The sequence below is a fragment of the Pecten maximus genome, chromosome 18 (genome assembly GCF_902652985.1).
Source record: "Pecten maximus chromosome 18, xPecMax1.1, whole genome shotgun sequence".
Lineage (NCBI taxonomy): Eukaryota > Metazoa > Mollusca > Bivalvia > Pectinida > Pectinidae > Pecten > Pecten maximus.
This window is the reverse complement of record NC_047032.1, coordinates 26,823,241-26,850,482: the sequence shown is the minus strand read 5'-3', so window position 1 is coordinate 26,850,482 and position 27,242 is coordinate 26,823,241. Positions and strand designations below refer to the sequence as shown.

Genomic DNA, 27,242 nt, shown 5'->3' with positions numbered 1-27,242 from the left:
GTTTTTTTTTATTGGGCCCCGGTTAAGAAACAATCTTTTTGGTGACTAGAATGTTTAGTTCCAATTGTTGCCGACAGATGTCGCCAAAGTTGCTAGACAACAATAAACAGTATGGCGACTACCATGTAGGAAAAGGAGACATAAGGAGGGTGTTAATACTCGTTTGATTGGTTGAGGACTTTCATTTATATGTTTGAACGTTAAAACATAAACATGCCGGTAAGTAAAGCAATGATTAAGGAATGGAGCACATTAATATGAATGAAGGCAAAGCCTTAGAAGAGCGCAACTATGACAGTAATCACTCACCGTTAATCATTACAAACTAGGCCTAAATGTAATAGGTGATTATACCCCCCTTTTAAGAAAATCTAAATCTAAACATGTAAAAACATTGTAACATAAACTATGTATTACATCTATACATATATCAGCTGAAATTCTTATTGTTTGTCCTGATGTGACTTTCATTGTCTTTACTTTGCATTGTCGGATTCCAAATGATCGTACATGTACATATCATATCCGTGATGACATGTTCACTTAATAATGGCATCCGTATATTCTACTGCCATATTTCATATGCTACTAACAACGTAAAAGGGCAAACGATACAACAATATTTTCATGATATATAACAGGAAAGCGAATTTAGTGCCTCCACAAGGGGTTGGACCTGCAACCCTCTGCTTACTGGTCCGTCGCTCTACCGACTGAGCTTAAAACCTGCTTCACTATTCCTCACTTTTCAAACGTGTTTGCCCCGAACACACATTAACCCAAGTTTTATTCCCAACGAAGCCTCTCATTTCCCTATAGCTTGCACTTGCTCGACTTTTCTCGCGGGACACAATTTCAAAGTTGAAGGGGTATAGAATTGATTGGAAATATAGCTTATACACGTGTTGTCTTAAAGAGAGCTTTGCTCTCATGCCCTTTGATGAGCTGCCCTCATATCAGTAGAGATGGCCTATCAATATAAAGATTGCAGACCTGTATCTACAACGTTAACCAACCCTTGATTCCGGGCTCCGAAACTGATGCCGCGAGGATACATCCACTTGTTTTCTAAAGGGCAATAAATATAATCATAATACGAGATTTTATTTTAGGGCGTAAGATAAAGTTTGTACAAACAGCAATATTATCCCTGTATAGCTGTTACCACAAAAAATATCAATAATTTGAAGGTGTAACACTCCAAGTCGTGATCGTGCAGTGTGTATATATATATGTACCTTACTTTATGTTGTTTCCGCCTACAGGACCTATTGGTCCTCTATAGGCAGCTCAGAATTGTCAATAAATGCTGGGTAACAATTTGTCGTCCTTCCAGTCTCTGGTCCATAGCTGGCTGTGTGATCAAACCTGAGTGGATGGTTTTCCCCTAGCTTGTCAAGTCTGTTTTTGAACTGATTTGTTTAGTTCGGCAGGGACAACTTTCTCCGGTAGACTATTCCAAGTGTCCACAATCCTATGGGAGAAGCTGTATATATATATATATATATACAATCAGAAGAGAAAATTCTCCCTAAGGAGAAATTCTCCAAGAACCAACGTCCTGCAGAGTTCAAAAAGATGCTTTGTTTCATCGCTTGGTATATATATAACTTCATCTCATATAATAACAACAACGAAAACACCATTAGACGTACGTTGCAGCTTTTATTGAAATTTCCAGATTTTCAAATTGTAAAGATCATAATTGCGTACAGTGGGTACATGCATTAGCAGTTATATATTATTTAACTCCTGTTAAGACTATGGAAAATGAGTTTGTACATGTGTCTCCATCAGGTTACAGACTGGAACCTAATGTATTTGATAAGTTTGTATTTTAGTATGACTTTTTAGCCCATCATAAACTGCCTTTCATCAATGGTCAATCGTACGCTTGTCCTTCTATCCTTCTGTCTTTCATCTGTCCATAAACAGTTCTTGTAAAAATTACTGCAATTTTCGGAAAGTACTGAATGGATCTTTCTCAATTTTTTTATTGGTAGGTTTTCCTTGATCATTAGTTGTGAAGACTGATTGAAAAACAAAATGGCTGACAGGCAGTCATTTTGAATTTTGATAGGTAGAAGATTGTTACTGCTATTTCTCAGAAAAGTATACAAATGGATCTTTAAAATTTCATATGTAGTATCCTTCAATCCCTAATTTGGCTTGTTTTATTTGGAGATTGATGAAAAAAATGACTGACAGACAGCCATTTTGAATTGAACAGTTGAAGTTTGTTATTATTCTTTCTTCATAGATCTTAAGTTTTGTATGTTGGTTCACCTTCAAGTGTCAAGTTGTGTACATGTATATTGAATTTGGAGACTGATTGGAAAACAAAATGGCCAATAGGTGGCCATCTTGGAATTTGACAGTTGTAGTTCGTTATCAATATTTCTAATTCATAGAAAGTTCTTTTAGACTCCTCTATGATTTCATTTGTAGGTTTCCCTTGTTATAATCATTAAATACTGTAGTTAAAAGGGAAATATCAGGCTTAGGTCCCTACATATAACCAATAAAGTTCATTTGATCATGGTGGGTTACCATGTTCCCTCTATGTTCTCTTGCTCTATTTATCAGGTCAAAGTATCATTGAAACTTAATGTTACTTGAAGGTGCTACACCTTCGACAGATAGTATTTTTTATCAATTAAAAACACGAATAGTCTCGTATGTATTTTTCTTCAGCAATAAAAGTTACACACTTAACAATATTACTACCCTCGGAAAGTTTCATCTTCTTTTTTATCTTTAAAATTAAAAAAATTAAAATAATTATTTGCGTCCCGAAGAAATTCCATTTCGCTCCGCCTCCATATTGAATGAAATACTGATTGCGCATGCCCCGAAAACATAGTAGGCATTGCGTTGTAATTTTTAATTAGAATAATGCATATAAACCCCATAGAAAAATTCCATCATGTTAACTCTGTAAATGGACTAAGAATATAAGGTATTGATGAACTAATGTGTGGAGGGAACATTGTACATGTATTTAAACAGGTCCAGCCCTTTATACACATTAGAATAATGAAACACATTGCTTTGCTTTTTAATGTAGTGAAAAGTAGTTGATTATAATAGATAATTAGTAACTGGTATCCAACTGATTAACAATAATGAGATTGCCAAACAATTCCCAACATGAACATTTCATTTTCTCCCCACTAAATTACATAAAAGTACAGTTTTTCTTTATATGTTACACAATATCTTTGTGATTATGAATGCTGTACAAACAAGTACTAATGGTATTTCTACATTAAAAACAGTAAATCAAAAATGGATTTGACAGTGTTTTGTTTATATTTGTTAAATATTATTTGTATCAAAGTGCCTGGACGAGATATTGTTATGATTGTCTAGCTATTATAATCTATTAATTCAGCAGAATCAGAACAAACAGAAAATACAGTGTATACAAAGATGTATATCCTTTCAAACACAACAGCCAAACCTCATATCAGCTATGTTAAAGTATACTCCAACCCCTTGTGTATTGCAATTTTGGCACATGCTTGTTTTGTTTACAGGAAAAACTTCCACCAATAGATCGTGACAATGGCGATCCTAATGAGAAATTTCAGGCGAGAAATTGGAAAAAGAAAGATATCAGAAAAATGAACCCCCAACAAAGGAGCAGATATCTTGCAGTAAGTGATTTCTTTAAAATTCAAAGTTGTTTTTACAACATGCAGATAATTGTAGGAGATTTGTAGGGACAGTCTTTTGAAATTGTTTACAATATAAGTAATTCAAATTGAAAAACAAGATTTTATATTTACTACATAACTGGTCATTCCAGCCATTAAATATGCCTTATATTAAATTATGTCATATGACATATATACATGTAATAGAATTATTGTATTGTCAACATAATAGGTAACATCACATGACTATCTGAGTAGTGAGAATTTATATGATAGTTGCAATTTGCCTATCTCAAAGTATGGATTGGACAGTGTTAGATTATAAATTTTCTTATGAGTTGGCAAATCAAAACTTCTCAATTTGAATTGTTGAAAAATCAAGCAATATTTAAAAATCAAGTCAGCTTATTATGAAATTATATGCATATGAGTATTAATTAAATTTCTTTTTAATCATATAAAATCATAAAAATTCATTTTAATTAGTATGAAGATCCATCAAAGGAGGCTGTAGAAGCTCAGGGTATATCTAACAAACGTCTCCTGGACAGGAAACGCAACGAATTGAGGTAAATCATTACAAAAGTACAGTTTTATTTCTAGATTGTTTACTTTATAGCAGACTGTTCAGTGTTTTTCCTGGCCATTTTGAAAAATTGTCACCTGCTGGAAATTGGATTTTTTTTTTGTGCAGCAGAGACGTAAATAAAAAATGCAATATTTGTTAGAGTTTGGAGTTTATAGATGACATCATTAGGAAATATCAACAAAATTTACAATTGGAACAGGGCCTATGTTCAGACCAAGATCTATAGACAGGAAAAACACTGATGTTCCTTCTGGCCTGGAAACAACAAGTCGTTCCATTAAATGGAATACAGTGTTCCTCAGGAATGAACCAGTTTGTTTGGAACTTGTCATTTTAGGGGTTCAGCATTGGATACAATATGACAATTAGTGAAAAAGTTTCTTGTTTCAGATGTCCTTAAATGAATATACACATACAGATGTATTTAACCATCTCGGGCGTACTATAGTATTGTACATGTCAGAGCTTTGTCTAAGATATCAACTCTGAAAATGTTGTAGGGAGTAAAACTTCTGTAAAAATTGAAGACAGCAATGATCCACATTGTGTCAGTGTGGTAGCTTTTAAGGCTGAACTGTTGAGGCCATTTCCTTAAAACTTGATGTATTATCCTACCTGTATTTACAATCAGGAACCAAGTGCCAAACTTGTTGGATTTGATTCCTCAGAATCATTTTGAAACAAATAAATAAATGAAAAAAAAAAGATAAATTTCTGACTTGTAAGAAAACATCAGCTATGGTGTCACTTTTTTTTCCAGAGTGAATGCACCACTGCCAGAGGAAGAGTATGACGAGCGGGAAAAACATGCCAAGTTAATAGGACAGCTGAAGTAAGTCTTTTACATACATATGAAAAAATTAGGTACAGTTTTTATCCAGGTTGTTAGAAATATTTAATGTTTTTTTGTTGTTGCTTTTTTGAAATGAAGTGGAGTTATGACACGATATAATTCAGCATGATATCAAAAGTAAATCTGTGAAACCGGAAAATGAAATTAAAAAATTGCCTGATAAATGACTTCTATGTCTGAACACTGATAATCTGTGGGGAAAGATGTTTCCTTTGTAAAAATCTAATGCTAAATATACTGTCTAGTTTTCTGTTAATCTTTGAATAATATTGAGATATATTTTTTTCAGAGCTGCTGAATCAAGAAATAGATTAAGAATTATGCGACTACGCTACCAGTCAAACCGGGTAAGATGTCATAAAGGAATTTTTCCTGTCATATATTTTACAATAAGATTATTAAGTCCATGCCTAGCAATAAGGCATTATTCATGTCTATTGCCGTACAGCAAATATACAGTACTAAAAATCTCACACTCTACTTAGAGTAAAAGAATATGACACTTCACGTAAAATTGTTTATCCAATACATTTTGTGACATGTGAATGTATATTCAGATTACCTGACCGATTTTGTATCACAATTTTTTATGACAGAGCCAGGAGATAAGTCATTTGATCGCATGTCAGCCGACTGCTGCTAAGGCAGTGAGGTTACAGGCGTTGGTGCCTTCCTATCCCGAACGCCGACAAAGGAAGGACACATTGGATAAACTATCGGTAGGTATATAACACTCATCAACGGGCACTTCTATCCTAGATGGTTAAAATATCAAAAAGTTTACAGTGTAAACAATTCATTCATGTTTCATTAATATGGAAACTAAACTACATTGTATGTTCAATCCTGAATTTCATTTCACATTAATTTAATCTAGATTTCAGAAACATCGTTGAGCAAATTCAGAGAAATTATAAAATTATCAAGAGTATGGGTTATATCAATGTTTTCAGAAGAATTTATTTTTTCTTATCAATTTATGAAGTAAATTGAAAATCCTCCACTCGTTTTTATTTATTTATTTTTTTAAATATGAAGCAAAATATTTAAAACTATTATTTTGATCAGATAAAATGTTAATGTTACATATTCTTTTAAATCTATTTGATTAATTTAATTTTTTTAAGATTACTAGATCTACTAATAATGTAGACTAACTAGAAAGAGTACAAAAAATAGATTGTTTGCTATATTTCAAATTAAAAAAAAGAAGAATTTAAATTACAAACTAAATGTAAATTAATATGACTATATTCTCATATTTACCCTGACCAGATATACATTGTAGCGGACTAGCTGTGTAATTGTGTGTATACAAACTTAACTTTTACAGAGAGAGCGGTGTGAAAGGTTACTAGAGGATTCTCAAGGATTATTGGTAAACAGGATACACTGATTAAATGGTGACTTTCTTTGTTCTTTTTTGAGGAAATTTCATATGCATTTATCATTTCATTTAATATTCAATCAAGAGCACAAGTTGTTGTCCGTGGATGTATGTTGTTATATGAAACATATCTTAATTGTAATCAAACATATTCAATCATGTACATCATAGTTAAAATTCTGTCTTTGATTTTTGATTTTTTTTTTTTTCATTTCAAGAGATTCAGTATTACAAGAAGATGTACATTTAGTTGACATACTAAACTTTTATACATATTGTTAGGATTGGGGAGGGGGAGGGGGGGGGGGGTGTTAAGTTAATGACTTATTTGGATATACTGTTTTATGTTTGTGTACACCGTATGTTTACCATAACTGATACACAATGTGATATCATGAACAATTAATTATTTCACATTTGTAGATTTTAATAATGTATATTGCTGTTAAGTATTTTATTTCTCTTTACCTATGTACTGTCTGTATATATATATATATATCTGTGGTATATAAATATGTAAGGAGATAAGCCAAACACTGTACTATATGTGTGAGAAGGTACAGTGCCGAGGCCCTGTAGGACTGTGTTTTAAGTTTATGTATACAAATATATGCATTGATTGTGTTTTGGTGTTTATTGTAAAATAATTTTATATCATTTAGACAATGATTATGGTAATAATAACATAATAGTGATATTGTTAACTACTTTTAATTGTTATTCAAATTTGTGTATACATGTACAAACATCATTACATATCAACCATCACATGTCTACTGACATGTATATAAAAATTATATGTATACCCGTAGTTTCAGTTTTACAGTTTTATATACAATCATAAGGAACTCTCATTAAGGCTAAAATAAAATCAATGGTTTCCCATTATATTCAAATTATTAAAAAAAGAAATTTCATTACTTTTTCAAAATTGATACCTGTTATCTGTTTTTATATATATATTAAAAAATAATGTGAGTATTATATTTTATATTAGGTTATTCTTTTAAACAATTTCTTGTTACACAATACCTTCTTTCAGCCTCATTTAACTTTTAAAGGGATTTTCAAAAATGTGAGATTTCTTCCTTACAGATAAAGAACATGACAAAAGTTACCCTAGCACACACAAAAAAGAAAAAAGTGAAATCTTTTGAAATGTTCAAAGCAAATTATCCTAATGGCTACAAATGAATTTGGCATGACCTGATTTAAAATAAAGATTGTCGTACATATGCCAAGTCTAATTTACACCTTGCTTAAACACATGCATTGTATGTAAGTATCAACATATTACAAATTTTTTGAAACTTCAAAAATTTTAATTTAATTTTAAATCCTTGATTACCATGAATTTTGAACCAGGACAATAAAATTTGATACTTTCTATATATAATAAGTACCAAACTATATACATTGACACATGTAAATCAAAGTCATTAAATTAAATGAAAAATTCTGAATAGATTTTAGATGTTTGCAAAAGTATTTTGTATACACCCTTTCGATAAAGTATGGGGTTCAATATCGATTTATTGTTGGATATTTGGAATTTTTAAAGTTTCAATATTTCAAATTGTTTTAACGATATCAGGAGTTTTTATGTCATCACTGGAGTTATCTCCCCTCCCATATCGAGCAAGCTTTCAAAAGTCATTACCACTATATAGCTAGTTTGTAGATACCATATACAAACGACTTATTTTTACTCATTTAGTCTATTAGTCTTACTGAATTATATAGAAACAATCCAGGAATGCTGCAATATTAATGAAAATAATTTCTGAAACTCAAATAGGGAAATTGAAGGCAGAAGGAAGATACAGTGACATAAGGGGGAAACGTTTATACTGATTAGTACAATTCAAAATTTGCTTACAAAATATTCCAATGTCAAAAACAAACCAACAACATGCTTATGTTTTGATGTAATGCATATAATAACATCAATAGTTAGCTTTGATTTGACAAAATTTGCTTAAACATACATAGCTATGTCATTTTATGATGGTGCAAAACTACAAAGAAGAATGACAGAAATGACATTGTGTTGATAATTTAACAGATTTTATTCAATAAGTTATGGAACCCGGAAGTTTAGTTAGTTTTATGGAAAGCTGTACTGGTACAATATTTCGTGATGTGACCTATTTTTGTATTCTAACAAAGTGTTTTCGTAGTTTTGCATCCTTGCATTAGCTGAAATATTTGAAGAGGATGTCCATTATTCAAAGATCAGTGGTTTTTTTTACCAAAGGTACAACACATCTGAAAAGAAGTCATTTACATTTACCTGAGGATTTTCAGAAATTATTTTCACATTGGGGGGCTTGTGCAAAGACCGCAGGCCATGGTGCATATAGGCTATTACTGTACATAGCTCGAAAACACAGAGGCCCCAGGAAGGGCTTACCTGTGTAGAACGTAGTTAAGATTTGTAGCTAGAATTATTTATCACCTGTATGGTTAAGCAACTTACATGGTATATTCCAGTATAAGAGAATAAAAGTTTATATTATATATATATATCTATCTTGTTGATCGTACTACTTAGTTTTCATTTGCTGATAGCAATGAATACGTGACGTTGCACATGCATAATCTTAACCTATGGTCTGTATATATATGCATTTTTAATATTACATTATATGTATATTATACTGTATATATTATATTATATTATATTATATAACATTTTGTGTACATTCCGTGTGATAGGATGTGTGCTACGTCCATGTATATGCTAGTCATTTAGAAATTTAGTGTTTTGCAATTGTTAATTAGAATATATTTCCGTCCAAAGACTTGTAAATGATAACCAACCACTAAAAAGTTATTTGATATTGCTTATAACAAGCATTTTCATCGGCTTTAAAATCTGTTACCAGCCCATTATATATAAATTATGAGGTTGACAAGATGTACTCTCAACATAAATCGTTCTGGGTTAATTCTTAAATACATGTATATAGTACATCCGTAATCAGCGTTGTATATGAGAGAATGTGTGAGTATTTATATAATGTGAACATTGTCTGTTTTAATACAGAGAGTCACAGACGTCCTTGTCGTGTTTCAAACGAAGAACATTAAGTTTTTTTTTCTGGCTCTATTATTACTTTGCTACTAGTCATAAATAGCCCATAATGTTTGTTTTTGAATGCTTCATCAAATTACTGAACACTCTTTCTAAATGTACAAACTCCCACAAAAGTCACACAGCCTGCAATTGTCATTCAATGAATATGGCGGAATAATATTTTAACAGTTGCAGCAAAATAAATATGTCTTAGTGCTTGTGTATTCTGGAAATGCTATCAAGCTCTCTAACTTAGTACAATACAATTACATATTTACCTGTAATGACGTGTTGTAGAAAAGTTTTAGATCATAATCACTTTTCGCCTGTTAATATTGTCAGCATTATTCACAAGACAAATATGATTGAATAAATCAGCTGAAATTTGAATTCACGAAAGAAAGGACAGTGTCATTACCAATAGGTTCTGAATAAGTAATGTTCATGAGATAGATTTATTTGAGATTGGGTTTGTTGACAAATCATGAAGACATATTATCTTCGTAAGACATTTCATATACAGTATTTTGTTCCTGAAAATATATTGCTGATGATATATTTTGTAGATCTTTACGAAAGAGAAAACGGGTCTACCAAATTAATTCAACAACATATATAATCTATTTGATGTTTCGTATACAAACTCTGGTGTGCACTTCTTCGTTTTCATCTATAGTATGTCGCGTTCTTGATTGTGTTTTTTATCGTGATGCAGAATTCTAAATGTATGTTTAGATATTGAACGTGTTTCCGTGTTATTTACTGTCTAAAGCGTGTTTGTATTAACTATATCACCTACATATAATACATAATGTATGTATGACTTACAAAAAAACGACTTATTATGATTTGCATAAATATTGTGAACGTATAATTTTCTGGTCCTTACGGTAAAGTAGGTTTGGACAAATTACATCAACGGTGTTATTGCTTTTATGGGAAAAAAATGTACACGTGCCAATCTGTTGTGATTATAGGTTGACATTTAGAATTGCGCAAAAATGTGAGAGCGGAAAAAACCATGTACGTTTACAGTTGTTTAAGTCTGCGTGATCAGACGGCATGGCTGCTTTTTATACGGATGTATGTAGTTTTAAGAAATCGTTTGTATTTAGGAGTATAACAGGTATATATTTGTTGTTTTTTTTTATTCATTTTTAGTTATTTTTATCTCGTAGGGAAATGTCTTTTTAGGATGTTATCGTGATGACGATAAAACATCTCGCCCCATCGTGTGTACCCGTACATTATAGTAAACACTATTGGTATTGTTTTATATAGAAATATATATAATTATATAACGGGAATATGAATTTCATGACATTTATGAAAATTACTATATTTCATGCGCCTTTTAAGTGCTTTCTGTCTTAAAAAGCTCTTGGTAATTCACACAAAACATACCTTGGTATTAGATTTAAGATTGCGCGAATTTTCATCCTTTCGTTTCGCTACTTGTGAAAGAAATATATATAATATATAATGTACATGTGTTACACTTTGTTGCGTGCACCAACCTCGCTCCATTCCAATTGAGGATCGTTTTGTTCACTAAGTAGATTAGGTGAATGGTGTGATTGGTGTCTCTGAATTATATCAATAGGACTGTTGACAATAGTAATGACGATCTGCAGGATTAGGTAAAATAAATGTGAATATCGTACACTGCCTTCACGAGCTCCAGTGATTCTGACTGTTTAGTTTTCATTTCATTTAGATAACGGCTGGTAGCTTCTGGCGAGACTTATACCTCTAAGTCTAACAGTCGGTAAAATGGATGGGCTCACTTACAAAGGTTTGATTCAATGTTTCACTTAGTCATGCAACTGTCTTTTCGATTGATGTGTATTATCGATACATTCACCACGTCCGAACAGTAGAACACATTAATAGGCGTGCTTATCCAGGTCAGGTCTGTGATTTTACATAGGAAGGAGTTCTTATCATCAACTGCCTGCAATACATCAAAGAGCACAGTTAGTCAGAATTATTCGGACAACATAGCACACTTCTTTTTAAAACAGTTATTCTTCTAGAGACATTTTACACTCTTCAACAAAAGATCTACCATTTTAAGTGTATATTATCTACGTGATGTCTACGTCAAACCCCCCATCAAGGAAATAGAAGAAAAAAAACCAAGAGGAAATGTTTTATGTACTAAAAAAGTATGGATTTGGCATATTAAACTAAGATTGGTCATTTTCCACGCATCAGGAAACACTTAACAGAAAAAGGGAAGACCGAGTAATTCTTAATATTATTTGGGAGAAATCTATTCTATTTTGGTTAATATTAGTTTGGAGAAATCTATTCTATTTTGATAGCTTAATTGCATGTATAATGTATTTATTTAAATGGTTTTTGAAAGAATGGTTGTTTTAAAACGTTTTTGTACTGGTAGTAATTATTTGTGCGACACAAAATAAAAATTATCATATACCTGGTATTTTGTCTTGGTTTTATTCTTGTTGCTATTTTGTTAATTTTAAGGAATGGCTTTATATGGTTAAGGTATCATGCGGCTGTTTATTCCATTAATTGATTTCCAATTAGGGTTGTTTGCTTACTACAATGTAATTAGTTTCTCAAAAGGTTCACAGTTTGAAAATGGTCCTACCTCTATTTCGACTATTTCAGGAATGTTTCGGTAGCGCGATTTAGTAACTAAAATATCAACGTATTTAACATATGATAAATCTAACGCGATATATGAAATATGAATACGTATATTATTTTGACAATCGGGAATTTATAGAAATTTATAATTTATTTGTTTCAATTTTTCAATTAATCGATATTTTAGGAAAATATTATATTGTTTCTTTTCCTCAGTTTGTAAGCTGACAATCATTCACATATTTCTCAGGAAGCTAAGATCACGGACCGTCCTTTATTGGTGTAGATGTGGCCTTGGAAATGACATTTCAAGCGAAATCTTGAGATTACCAGTATGATTACCAGTGATATGGCCATACTCTACTATAACAATCCCTGGCGATACACAACTATACACATCAGAACGTCATTAGTAGCTAGTAAGAAAAGTTGATAATAAAGTCAGGTTAACGATATTCCCTATAAGGCAGTAGACATAATTATTAGCTAGTAAGAAAAGTTCCTAGTTGAGTCAGGTTAACGATATTCCCTATAAGGCAATGGACATCATCAGGAGCTAGTAAGAAAAGCTGATAATAAAGTCCGGTTAACTATATTCCCTATAAGGCAATGGATTTCATCAGTAGCTAGTAAGAAAAGTTGTGAGTTGAGTCAGGATAACGATATTCCCTATAAGGCAATGGACATCATTAGTAGCTAGTAAGGAAAGTTGTGAGTTGAGTCAGGATAACGATATTCCCTATAAGACAATGGCCATCATCAGTAGCTAGTAAGAAATGTAGTAAGTAGTGTCAAATTAACGATATTCCATATAAGGCAATGGACATCATTAGTAGCTAGTACGAAATGTTGTAAGTAGTGTCAAATTAACGATATTCCCTATAAGGCAATGGACATCATTAGTAGCTAGTAACAAAAGTTGTGAGTTGAGTCAAGTTAACGATTTTCCGTATAAGGCAATGAACGTCATCAGTAGCTAGTAAGACAAGTTGCTAGTTGAGTCAGGTTAACGATATTCCCTATAAGACAATGGACATCATCAGGAGCTAGTAAGAAAAGCTGATAATAAAGTCCGGTTAACTATATTCCCTATAAGACAATGGCCATCATTAGTAGCTAGTAAGAAAAGTTGTTAGAAGAGCAGATGTAAGATATTACTGTAAGGCAGCAGGCATCATTTGACTTGAGAAATGACATTCTAATAAAAGTATGATGACCACACCTTCCTTTAAGATCAACCAATCGATACATTCGGTACTTCCTTGTCAACTGTTCTCATGGAAGAGGTCACTGAGCCCGATATTGGTAGACATGTATATTCTACTGGACGTTTTGACCAATAGAGGGTCACTGTCATGTGTAGTGCATGCGTTTGTAATACATCGATAAGTAATAATTTAGTCTATTGACCTACTCGCATCGGTTACTGAATGAACCTTAACACAAATATCTATAAAGCCTGACGTGCTTGCCAGAAGTGAAGTGAATGTAAATGTCGTATTATTAATTGGAAATGAATCTGTGACATGCGTATCATTTTCATTACAATCAATAGAATACTGCGCATGCGTGTTTCACAGTTTACACGTACTCAAGGTGTCTGCCTGTACTCGGTTTAAGCGAAAGGTAAGTGAAACATTACACTCTTAAAAACAACATGTTCTTGTAAGTCAGAGTTTGCATTTTCAATATATATGCTACCAAATGTGGCAATGGTCATAGTTGCAATTTGTAGAAAATGACAAAGTATTCATCAAGAGATACAAATATTGGAGTCAGTCGTCTTAGCAGAGAAACCTAGTGATACAGTTAGCTTGAGTGCCTACTGCTCTGTGAACATTATGTTTGTGAAATGTAATCTCTGTCTGGGTAGTTGCCTAATATGGAACCTATCTCATTTTTCAAAAAATATTTCATTTTAATCGGGGTATTTGAGATAAGAATCAAATTAGACAATGTTATCATGTTATCTTTTACCTGTTAGATAAACGTTTACGATGTCAAAAAATAATTTCTTAACATATTTCAAATTATAGAATGATTTACTATGGTATAAAAAATAAGAATTTTAACTTACATTATGATACATTACAAAAGCTGTTTTATCAAGTATCTTTGCATACCTGTACATTTTCTGTTTATTTATCATACGTCCCGGATTAGAGAAGTCCCGAGACATGATGATATTCATATAACAGGTGTCTTAATGTTCCCGGAAAAAATATTTTGTTGCTGTGAATCACCGGAATAAGTCTTCAATACTGACCGCGGTGTTAATATGTGTAATGTTGTTAAGAATTTGAATATTTCCACATATTGATTAAGATATATAGACGCCAGATGGTGCACCCAACAATAAAACGCACAATGGCGCCTGTTGTCTTCTCACAATAACTACAGCGACATTGATTTTGATTTACAGAATTCATACTGTACATACATATATGTACATATATATTGTAGTTTTTCATATCAGTAACTTTTGATACCTATAAAGTCAATTCTGCTTGTGAATGCTTTGGAAATCTAGTTACGTCATTTTGTCTCCAAAGACATGCGGTTTATAGTTTTTATTATTTTTTTATATATTTTTTTCTGATTGATCATTTTCAGAAAAAATGAACTGAAACAACAATATAGCATTTTAACATGTCGGAGCTTATTGATGGTTCACCACACTGCAATGAGGAACACGAAACAGTGGACGTAACGGCCCAATCAACAAATCATACTGGACCCCGAGAACCAGACATGGATGAGGATAGTTTGGAAGGGGATTCGGACTACGTGAAAAGTAACCCGTCTGATTCACAAGAAGGGAATTATGATGGGAATGATGATGGGAATGATGATGCAGGCGATTTAGACAAAACAAAACCTGATTATGGCGCTTCCGGATATGACGATACATACAAACAGTCGTCTCGTTATCATTCTGATTCTTTTGACTCCCTCAGCCAATCAAATTCAAGTACAAATGAACATTCGGAATTAACAGCTCTCTTGCCCTCCACGGACGCTCAAGGTCAAATGGAATCAAAATCGAGACTTCCTGTTAAAAGTGCATCATTATTAAATCGAAAATCGTCTATTCCAAAGAAAAAAGCAACAAAAGATATCAAAGTTCCAAAAAGCATGACAAGGAGTAAAACAGTTGACTTGGCAAAGGGGGTTTCAACCATGACGTCAAGAAAAAACTTACTCGCGGAGAATCACAGACATTTTCGAACGAAAATCACAGTATTCGAGAGACTGTTACAAGCCGCATGCGATTTGAAAAACGTCATACTCTCCATGAACAAGACTGTGAGGGCGATGACTACATGACACCTACTCAAAGAAAGGACCAGCTTCTAAAGGATTTGAAAGTCCAAGTGAAAGATTTAACAAGTGAGATAGAAGCTCGAGATTCACAGATAGAGAGATTGAAACAGGATATAGATGAAGAGGCACGAAAGATAATTGAGCAGAAGAACGAGGAGGCAAAACAGCTTCAGTCTAACCTTGACAGCTTGCAAACTGAACACGATGATCTGATGAAGTCCTATCAGAAATCCCTATGTAGCATCGTGGAGTTGGAGGAATCTGTGTCCCACCTCCATGTAAGTAATAACGAGAGATTAAATGATAAATAAAACTTTCAAACAAAATTTAAACAGATTAGCAGAATGTTGAATTAGCACACCAACAATGATTGCTATAGAAACAAATATAGATCCACTACAACTAGCGGAATGATAATTTAGCGGAATGCCACTAGCGAGAAATATCGCTAAAATAAGATCACCGCTAGAATATATCCGTTGACAGAATGTAATGTCTTATTCAATCATGTACAGGAGTATTCAAATGTGAAAAAGCGAAATTCTTATCATCAGCTTCACATTATAAGTTAGACACAAGAAATTGAGGAATATCAATAACATTGTGTCACCGACAACTTTTTATAATATTAAGTTTGAGTTAAAATTCATCAGAGACTGAATTAAGCATGGCGTATGAGAACTCTCCTGTGTATGGCGGTCTTCCAAAGATATCAATTATAACTCTGGAGCAATAACGACAATAGAAATGATAAATCTACACATACATTTTGTACATGTACATTAATGATATTCGGAACGAGACACTTAATTCTCTGTCATATCTCTTATATATATTTGTGGTATCTTTCATTCAATTTCTTTTTCTTTTCTTTCTAGGAACGAATTTCTATTCAGGAGAAAAGGAATGAGCGGCTGTACTTAGAGATGTATAAAAAGGGACAAGAGTCGGCCCAGTTCGAACGAAATGTTGAGGTTTGTATTCACGAGAGACACAATATCGTTCTTTTATATATGATGATATTTTATATAGGTCACGTGTAAAGTATTTGGATAGGGATGTGGTTATTTTTATTTACTTTTTGTTCCGGATTCAGGTTCTTAAAAAAGGAACCTGCTCATAACAAACATTAAGTAGACCTGTCTGTATAAATATATTTCTATCTTCTATATATTAAAGCGGACAAACAGTCAGAATCATTCGGAGTCTATCATCTTCTACCTATAGTATACTAACTATAAAGCGGACAAGCATCCATTATCATTCGGAGTCTATCATCAGCTATCTATTATATATTAAAGCGGACAAACAGTCAGAATCATTCGGATTCTATCTTCCTCTACATATAGTACATCTTAAAGCGGACAACGTCAGAATGATTAGGAGTCTATCTTCCTCTACCTATAGTATATTAAAGCGGACAGAAACATTCAGGCTAGCTTATGTAGCGGTATTCACAAACTTACCTGCGTATTGATCTTGTTTCATATCTGTAGGCCGTGATACATGTACCAGTACGATAGAAAAAAAACCTGGTTAGCCTACCGGTAACTTGAACGCAAATATTTCCGATATACATATAAACATAAATGTTAAGATTTAAAGATAAAACCATGTACATGTATACAAGTATTTCTTAATACGATAATTTACGGGGAAACGTACACACACAATTCAGATACCGTTCAAAAGCAAAATTCCCATGATAGACTGATTAAGCTGACAAATCAAACCAAAATCTATAATGTAACACGTGTATGATATTCCATGACTAGTCAAATGACTAGTGCAACCTATATGCATTATTATATTACATGTAAGCTTATTTGATTTCGTTCTTTTAACAGTTGATGTAAGCTATGCAATCACGTTTTTCTATCAGGTTATTGATGTAGGCGCATTTCTTCTCAAACTGGAAACAATGAAATTCCAAAATGTTGTCGGCGTCTTTGTCGATTGCCATATATTGCAAGTGTGTAACAGGTTTTTTTTATCATTTCATAACGTTTACCATGCATTCCAACGCAAAAGGTTGATTGTTTAAATACCGTTTTGACACTGTTTAGAATACACAAGTATATTCAATTCCAGCATTGAAAATTAAATAATATATTGAATTATGTGGCTATTTAACCTCCAAATCTAGATTTGTATAGTGACTGGCACTTAACAACATACAATTGAATAATATATAGATAGCCAAAACGTACTTTCTTTGATCGTCCTTTTGTATGATGATAAACTATATACAGAGTTAACTTTTATTTCTAATGGAGCCCATGGCCACTGACACTCAGTATATTTATATCCTAAAGGGTTTTTTTCTGACGCAATAACACCGGAGTGCATTCTAAGCGAGATGACACGAATCGGTTTTATGATGATCACATTCAATTCAGTATAAATATAATCCGATCTACTGAACACACTCCCTATCGAAATCTACTTTTATTGATGGACTCTTTGCTCTTAGAAATTATTACGCCACTGTATCAGCCAATCAAAACGACGACAACGCCATTTTATTTACGTTATGTGATAATAAAGTACATTTTTAAACTAGTGATTTTTTTTGTTACAAGCAATATTAAAGTATTACAATTGTTAAAAAGACACAGTATATTGTGTATCACACTAGACCTGCAGCTATATAAAATATTTTCTAAACAACCATTTTAACTTCCTGTACAGGCTGTTATTTTGAATGTTTCAATTTTTTTTTGGTTTTACCAAATGATTCAACTAAATAGCAAATATATTAACAGGAATTCTTTGTTAATTTTATTTTTAGGGTACCGACTATTCACTACTTTAGCATATCCTCGAAAATACCAAATACTATCGTAAGATCGCCAGCGCATTGAATAAATTCATGATAATTGCTTGTTTAGGATTAACATCATTTCAATATGGATAGCTACATCTGCAGAATTTAAATTTCCAAATGATATTAATCTACCAGTTCTGGGGGAATGCGCTGTAATAATATTTTTGGATGTTTAATGATGCCTAGACATTTATGAGTTATATTTATTATTTAGAAGAAAGATGCAACATTTAATTGCGTGACATTGAAATTCGATATACAATTTTATGTTAAGAAAAGGTAATCTTACCAGTTGTTGGTAAACATATATCGATAACGTTAAAGTGATTATTACTGCAAAAATTAGTGTTGGAAAATATAACCAGGCGAATTTTTGTCCATAAATGTACTTTTCCTTAATAAAAAAAAGTATCGGTAACTAACTATATTGTGCAATTATCTAAATCTGTGAAAAACATTAACATTACAACTCAGTACGTCCTACAAGAATGTGTATGTTTCCGCTCGTAAGTAGAACGCTGCGGGGATTCGTCACTTGCAACCAAGTGATTCTATTCGGCTTTCATCAACCATGGTAATAGTGGCCTTGACTCTTCCTGGGTTGAAGCCAATATGTATAGCTCTACAACGTGCAAGCAAATTATCGACGTTGGACATGTCAAGTGGGCCGTAGAGGCTCACACAGTCACCTTACTGTCTCTGTTTGATCTGTATACCCGATGAATTGTTAATGCAATCTCCTAGAAAATATACACACAAAGGTTGAAGATTTTGACAACGCATTTGAAAAGCGACAAAACACACAGCTTTCCCACGCGACGCTTGTGACTGACTTAGTCAATCTCAACATAATGTCCAAGATAGAAGAATATGACAAACATTCTGCAAGCAACCCAATGTTTGTAGTAGTTCGACAGTATATCGAGATAGTATTGCTCTTGCTTCAGTTCATAAGGTCGTTTCATACTGCCAAATGGGAGCATCTTCAGTCGCTCGAAAAATTTACCAAGTACTTCTTTGCTTTAGATAAATAAATTATGCAAGGATGATTTCATTGTACCTGGCCGAAATGCGCGCAATCGAAGAGGACGATCCGGAGCTTTGGACACAATTTTGCAGTGGGAACTGGGTAGTGAACAAAAATGAGATACCGTTTTGTGCTATCGGTGCCAACCATGCACTTGAACACCTTAACAGATGGATGAAGGTATCCGGCGGCAGAGTGGGCATAACGCTGAATGATACAGCTCGATCAAGGCTCTTTGTCGTCTCCCCACAACTTAACCGTTTGGTAAACGATACGAGTGACACTGGAAACCAAGACAGTTTTATCAAGACCCTTCATCACCAGGACAACAAACCATGCCTTTCGAGACAGGAAAAACACGTTGTGGCTCTCACTGAAATCATGAAGACATTTACATGTACCAACCCGTTTGCCTATGAAGGAGAAGATATCATCAGCATGGTAACCAAAGAGGTAATGACATAAGAGGTGAAGACAGATTTTTTTACACTGTCAGAGAAAGGACAACATCTGTACAATGTATGAACTATTCTTAAATGAGCGTATCAGGACGAACGAAGTTGGTTAATGAACCGTGCTGAAGAAGAACAAATTAAGAAAGTGGAAAGAAAGCTGCAAAAGAGTGAGAATTACAGCAAACAAAACTGTCGTAGAACTCCGTGAAGACTGGAAATTGTTTGCTCGCATTTTCATTTCAGCAAGATCACGACCAGAAGTAAACGTTCAGGAAGTCATTGCCAAATACGAATTGTTTGTAATTCCTCGGGCTTTATTTTCATCCGACGGACACTTATTGCATTGCTCAGTGAAAAGTCAGCTTTTGAGTATCCTAGAAAACCTAGCCGCTGATAGCGCGGTTGAAATCAGAGACGAAAACTGCACAGAAGATAATATAACAGCCATTGTAGATGGTATGGTGGATGTACAAGCGATGGGGAAACCGCATTGGGTAAAAGATTAAGCAAAATACTTCCTACAAGTCATTTCAAGAAAGTACCTGTTAAAACACAATGAAGTACATCTTGCGTTTGACAGGTATGATGTTCCAAAATCTTTGAAGGACGCCACAAGACAAAGACGACTTGGTAAAAAGGAGTCAGTTTCTTACCATACAACTGACCATACCAATTTAACAAATGTATCTCTGGTGAAGTCACATTCATCAACGAAGGATGAATTATCAACATACCTCTCAATAAAAGCCCTCGAGTATGCAGCTGAATGGAATCTGTAACCTTGTCTGTGCATGGAGAGACCAAGCAACGTAAACTTTTTCGATGCTGGGCACTTGGCTAGTTCACAAGTGGAAGTAGATACAAAACTCGTCCTGCATGCTCTGGATGCAACTCAATGAGGCACATCAAGCTTATATATCCACTCACTGGATACAGATATGATCATTCTAGTTTTAAGATGGTATCAACGACTCCCACAGTGTACCAGATTCTGCACTGGAACAGGGAATAGGCGACGTGAAATAGATTTGGGACATATCTATGGTAGTCTGTCGCCTTTAAAAATTGAAGCCCTACCTGGTTTCCATTCGTTTTCCGGAGCAGATAATACTAGAAAGTTTTTAGGCAAAGGAAATTTGGAAGGCATTTCAATCTGCAGACGAATCAGTGAAACGCGTTTTCGCAGACCTCGGAAAGAATGAACTCACAGAAGACATGGAAACAAAGATTGAACAATTCACATGTTCTCTATATTGTCCGAAAACACCTCTCACGGATATTGGCCACCTACGCTGGTGGATGTTTAAGCAAAAGCAAGCTGAAGTTGAAAATTTTCCACCTACTAGGGCAGCACTGAAACAATCAATCTTGCGAAGCTTCAGTCTATAATTTGGTTCAAAGATGACGTCGCATGCCCTGTGCTTCCATCTCCCTCTACATTTCGATGGAAAAAGAAAATGATAGTTATGTTCTGATCATGACCTCCCTTTCTCCTGCACCAACTGCAATGCTTGAACTTATTTTGTTCAAGTGCACAACAAGCTAATGCTCATCAAATAAATGCATTAACAACTTGTTTTTATTACAGAACTTTGCGAGTGTGAGGCAGATGATGAAACGTGTACACAATTAGGCCAATTGTTTTATGAAATTTGAAATTCCTATTAGTACGTACAACAGATTCAAAATTCTTCCTGGAATTTTCACTTATGCACAGATAAAAACTGTTAATATTTTTTGCTTTGTAAACGTTCATTCATTAGCGATTTTTTTTAATATTTTTATGTCATGTTACTTAAGTAAAAGTTTTTCATGTTACTTAAGTAAAAGTTTTAAACTTGTCATTTGCCGTGATCGTCATTGTTAATAATTTCTTAATCTGAACACTTACAACGAAGCAAACAGCTTAGTAAAATGCATCATTGAACAATAACCTTATACCCTTTATGAACCATTTTTGGGGCAAAATTATGAATGAACTACAATGTATATCTATTATGATTTTTTGGTAGTGTATAAAATTGATTTCGATTGTCGCAATGTTACCTATATACAAATGTATATCAAATTTTGCTACTTTCGGTGAAGAAAATCACCTAAAACAATCATGTTATAATAGAAAATCATATTTCATGGAACGTCTGCGTATTGTATTCGTTTTGCCAGAGTTCTTTTGCAAAATCTGGTTGCTATGGACGCCATTTTGATTAATTGCAAAATGTGACAGCTAGCTTCCAGTAGAGCGAAAATCTTATTAAACTGCATGATTTACTTTAAATCTAAATGGTCAACAACTTTCTACCATTTGGGGCGCTAGTATGGCGACAAAACGTATGAATGTATTATCAATGTCATTTTTAGGGTTAACAAGTCGGTTGCTATTGCCGCCATTTTGTCTATTTCTCAATTGTTACCACTTTCGAGTGAAGAATAATCATTAATGTTTTTTATGTAACTACCCATTCAACTCTGAATAAAAACACATTTTGGGAGATGTATGCTTAAATGTATTTGTTATGCCACACCTTTAGGTCAAAATCTGGTTGCTATGGCCGCCATTTTGATGACGTCATTAAATTGACCAGACGCGGTTGTCAGAATGACAACAAACCTTTTTCAATTAAGGACCCACTAAACTTTCAGAAAATCATCACCTCTAGCTTCCTTCAAAAACTGCCCACGGGATTCCCTTAAGGGACTCGCTATAAAACAGTGTTTGAAACCCGTAAACATATATTTATAGAACAATTTTAACGGTATAGGATCGTGTATCGCCTTATCTTAAACCCATTCTAGTATATCAATATTGTTTAGAAATCACCGTTTGAGAGTATGAAATCTACTGCTATAGTCTCTTTAATCCTTACGAAATATCTAATGTTATCTTTCGTCTAGTTGGAGCGTCTCGCAGTAAATTCCCAAAGTTCTAGTATGACGATGAAGGAGCTTATCAGGAAATTGGTCATCACCGAGTCTGAACTGGCAAAATGGCAATCTCTTCGCCGCCAGGAGTCGTACGAGTCGGCAGAAAAACCTGAAACGGAAGCGGATGTGACGTTGAAGTTTCTCAAGGACACTTTTTTTCATTACCTGACGGATGTGAAGGAGTCCGATCGCTATCTTAGAGCTATGATCAGAATTTTTAATTATACCGATGTTCAGAAAAAGAAGATATCAACATGTGTCACAGAGAAACAAAACAAAAGTGCATAATTTCCCATACCTATTTTTTCTACTTTTATCTAGTTTGATATTTTTTATAACGTATGTCTATATATATTAATACTTGAATATTGTTGAATTATTTTTATGAATACTTATTTCTTTAAAAACAAATTTGCTACCAAATAAGTAGTTGAATGACTTCCGCACCATTAAAGAATATCTATGATTTGTGACAAAGAATGTTCTCAATGTCATTTTATAGATATAAATTGATTCAATCAGATTAAAAGAATATACGTAATTGTCACAGTAAATTTGATGTAAAAAATGACGCAGGATAAAAAGTATCAATGTATTCCGGATCATCATATTGCCATTTCTGTTGTTTACTACAATGTTATGTTATTCAGAACCATTCTATTTTTCTTTATCTCAGTCTTTATGTCATTCGTATTATAACATAATTATATCATATTATTGTTTACATAATACACATGTACATATGCACATGCTACACTGTAGAGGAAAGTTTGATTCAGCTTACATTCGCTTGACAATATCTTCCAGCAGTGTTGAGTGGCTTTTCGTTGGTACTACTGATCTTCTTTTAAACCTAAGTGTTCGCAGGGTTTACCTTTTCTTGATATTCGATTATAAACTGAAAAGTCACGTTTACAGGTGGAAATATTATAAAAACAAGTCTGGCTTGATATAAACAATCAAAATAGAGGTGTGCTAGTTTTCCTTGTTGCAGGTTAGCATGTATCATCCAAAGCCATTGCTGAATACTACTATATTTTATTAGGACGTAAACAACTTTGCTGACGAAGTTTATATTTCGATGAACACTATATACTATTCTTTTTCTTTAGCAATGTTCTCGAACTTTTTATAATATTGAATGTTTTACGCGGCAGTAATTATATGTTTTGTTTAAGTGTCTGTTGGTTTGAGTGGTACTGTATCTGCTTAAATATCTTAGAAATTAAAATAAAGTAATTGACAATTGCTGATGTCTTCAAATCGTTGTCTAGATTGTTTTCATTCCGATCTGGAAGTAATGCTGCATCACTTTAATCATAATGTACGACCGACAATGTTAAAGATAATTAAAGACGTTGACGAATTTATGATAAAATCCACATTTCTTCTCATATATAATCCGTATTATCACTTTTCAATTTTGAATAAGATGCTGGTTGGTCAACATCCGATCATACGCTATTGCACGCTCGTGTTCTGTGGCGTCGTGTAATTTCAGCAATTTAAATGGATCTTGATCAGACCTTGAGCATCATTTGCCTTGGTTTTGATACCGAAATGTTATAAAACAGTTCTGACACTTTGTTTCCATCAGTATGATGATTTGTGGAGATGAGATAACAAGATCCGACCAAGACACCTTTCCATTCACCTATTTACATTTCTTTCGACCTATTTTGAGTTTCCATAGTCGCCTCCGTGGCATCAACACTTTAGGCTCGTCTCATCACTGACAAGTCTTAGGACGAATGTAGCTTTAATTCATTTTCATTTTTCCTCTACTGTATCTACACTGAAACTCTCACGTCGAACTGATATCTTCTCTTTTGAACGATCCTTCCAATGAAATAATACATTAAGGCGAGGTTAAATTGGTGTCTAAAAGTTTCTTTTCTAAAAAATCTTTAAATAGGTACCGTAACCTTGTCCTTGACCTTGGCACATAAAAACACGATATATATTTGATGCTTGACCAATATATATGACGAAATTGATCAATATCCGTTTAAAAATGAAGTTTAAGCACTGACAAAACATTCTAAAAAAAAAAAGGAACAGTGACCTTGCCCTTGAACCTTGGCATGCTTCATAATTGAACTGAACAAAACAACACAAGACAATATCCTCATAACTCTTTATCATCTAACATTACAATATAGCAATGCAATATACCAACGGCAAATAGAATCAAACAACGAAAACGTGCTTACTACGACCAATAATAGACAATGGTAAACATATAAGTATACTGGCAGTATTCTTTATCTAGCTCCGTTACTCTTCCTGTGTAGTTGTTGATAAAAGTAGTACGTGTTTTCTAAATTATATTCGCTCTGTGAAAATATTGGCGAGCAATATCATGACCGTACTTGAGATAAAGTATGTTCGTGACAGCTAAATAGCAATATACTACAAGTAAATTTCAAAATGTACCTAAAAACTTAGGTAGTACACCAATAGAACATTTGTTTACCATACTTATAATTAACTTTCTTCTTTATTATCTAAAATACTAATCAAATTCAGTAAAAATATCGGATTTTTATGAAAAAATGCTTATTTCGCTATTAAGATTTTTTCCAACTGTGCAACTATGCAGAACTTTTATCAGTGTTCAACTGATAGCCTTTTCTGATCTATAACGTGACAATGTCATTCGACTGACATACTTTTCTGATCTATGTGTGACTGTGTCAGTGTTAGAATGAAAATGTATTTGGGCAAGTGTCTACATATTCGACTTTAACGATGAACAAGTAGACAAGAATGCGTGTATTCTCGTTTTCTTTTTAATATCAAAGTTGATACAAATAACGCTGTTTGCGATTGTGTTTTGACCAATTCTAAAGTGGACTTGTATCATTCCTGAGGTTGAATACACACAAAGGTTACATTATAAGCATTAACGGGTCTTTCAACCAATTATTGAAAACAATAACCTAAGAACACCCAACACGCGCTACGTTAGTTCACAAGATTTGTATGGACTGATGTATGTCAGAATCACTAACAGTAAGTTTCAATCCGCTGCAAAAAATACTTCGACGTCCTAACCGTTTATATGTCCTAACAAATGGCTGAAACAGGAATAACGAAGCAATAACGGCCACCACTTTAGAAATGGGAGATGAAAAACTTTCGAAGCCTGAAACAGCCGTCGTCTGTTAATAAACTACAGACATACACAATGTCGATGACTGAAATAGTCGTCAGCTGTTTATAAACTAGACATACACAATGTGTATGACTGAAATAGTCGTCAGCTGTTTATAAACTACAGACATACACAATGTGTATGACTGAAATAGTCGTCAGCTGTTTATAAACTACAGACATACACAATGGGTATGACTGAAATAGTCGTCAGCTGTTTATAAACTAGACATACACAATGTCGATTACTGAAATAGTCGTCAGCTGTTTATAAACTACAGACATACACAATGGGTATGACTGAAATAGTCGTCAGCTGTTTATAAACTAGACATACACATTGTGTATGACTGAAATAGTCGTCAGCTGTTTATAAACTACAGACATACACAATGGGTATGACTGAAATAGTCGTCAGCTGTTTATAAACTACAGACATACACAATGGGTATGATTGAAATAGTCGTCAGCTGTTTATAAACTACAGACATACACAATGGGTATGACTGAAATAGTCGTCAGCTGTTTATAAACTACAGACATACACAATGTCGATGACTGAAATAGTCGTCAGCTGTTTATAAACTACAGACATACACAATGTCGATGCCTGTAATAGCAGTGGCAAAATGCCTTGAATAGCACTCCCAACATCTGCTTATAAAGATGGGCACAAGAATGTTGAAGACTGAAAAAGCGGCGCTTGTTACATGAAATAAGCAAGAGACGTTTGGTTTGGATATTAAGTGTGGAATTATTTTTGTTATTTTTATCAGATATCCAGGGTATCCAGTAGACTATAGAGAGTATGTTTTTGAATCCCCAAAATCAGATATGACTCTTGGGATTGAAGGGACATGTCTATCGGACATATATTTTGACCCTTAACATTTCTGAGAAATAGTGATTTGACTTCTGAAATTGTTAAAATTTGAGGGTCAATTGGACGCCATGGATATCATGTTACTATATAGGCATGAGTAATTGCATCAGTTATTACATTAAATATGTTTAAATATTGCACATCACAATACAAAATATTCATGAAAATTTACACATTCACAGAATCGCTGAAAATATGGAACTGTAAATGAAAAATGCATTCTGAAGTAAAGCTTACGTTTAATTGACAAGAAAATTCTCGAAAATAAAATAAAATGAGAAGTGGCTACATCATCACAAATCATCTATCTCCCAGAGACATTCTTGGAAATATCCGGGAATACAAACAGAAATAACATTTTATTAATATGTTTAAAATATTCCTAAGCATGTGGTGATTACTGAATCTTTTTTAAGTCCATATCCTGTTTACGTCTACTTCTTAGCGCCAGATAAAATG

General features: G+C 33.5%; 2 protein-coding genes across 2 annotated transcripts; both read left to right on the top strand.

The window, feature by feature from the left end:
• Positions 1 to 79: 79 nt before the first annotated feature.
• Positions 80 to 12,016, top strand: LOC117316597 (protein LKAAEAR1-like). The gene is made up of 7 exons (XM_033871259.1): positions 80 to 219; positions 3,540 to 3,659; positions 4,146 to 4,228; positions 5,009 to 5,080; positions 5,391 to 5,448; positions 5,698 to 5,820; positions 6,435 to 12,016. Exons 1-7 carry the CDS (start codon positions 214 to 216, stop codon positions 6,495 to 6,497), a joined length of 525 nt encoding a protein of 174 aa, XP_033727150.1. The 5' UTR covers positions 80 to 213; the 3' UTR covers positions 6,498 to 12,016.
• Positions 12,017 to 13,771: 1,755 nt separating this feature from the next.
• On the top strand, positions 13,772 to 24,007 carry LOC117316591 (desmoplakin-like). Its single transcript, XM_033871256.1, has 4 exons — positions 13,772 to 13,812; positions 14,800 to 15,788; positions 16,389 to 16,484; positions 22,715 to 24,007. The coding sequence occupies exons 2-4, from the start codon at positions 15,453 to 15,455 to the stop codon at positions 23,030 to 23,032; spliced, it is 750 nt and encodes a 249-aa protein (XP_033727147.1). The 5' UTR covers positions 13,772 to 13,812; positions 14,800 to 15,452; the 3' UTR covers positions 23,033 to 24,007.
• Positions 24,008 to 27,242: the final 3,235 nt, after the last annotated feature.

Excerpts from the sequence above, each read along its gene's own strand:
- LOC117316597 (XM_033871259.1), top strand. Across the intron at positions 3,660-4,145 it reads AAAGGAGCAGATATCTTGCA|TATGAAGATCCATCAAAGGA; the intron begins GTAAGTGATTTC and ends CATTTTAATTAG. Across the intron at positions 5,081-5,390 it reads AAGTTAATAGGACAGCTGAA|AGCTGCTGAATCAAGAAATA; the intron begins GTAAGTCTTTTA and ends TATTTTTTTCAG.
- LOC117316591 (XM_033871256.1), top strand. The coding sequence starts at position 15,453 with ATGCGATTTGAAAAACGTCATACTCTCCATGAACAAGACTGTGAGGGC. Across the intron at positions 15,789-16,388 it reads AATCTGTGTCCCACCTCCAT|GAACGAATTTCTATTCAGGA; the intron begins GTAAGTAATAAC and ends TTTTCTTTCTAG. Across the intron at positions 16,485-22,714 it reads AGTTCGAACGAAATGTTGAG|TTGGAGCGTCTCGCAGTAAA; the intron begins GTTTGTATTCAC and ends TCTTTCGTCTAG.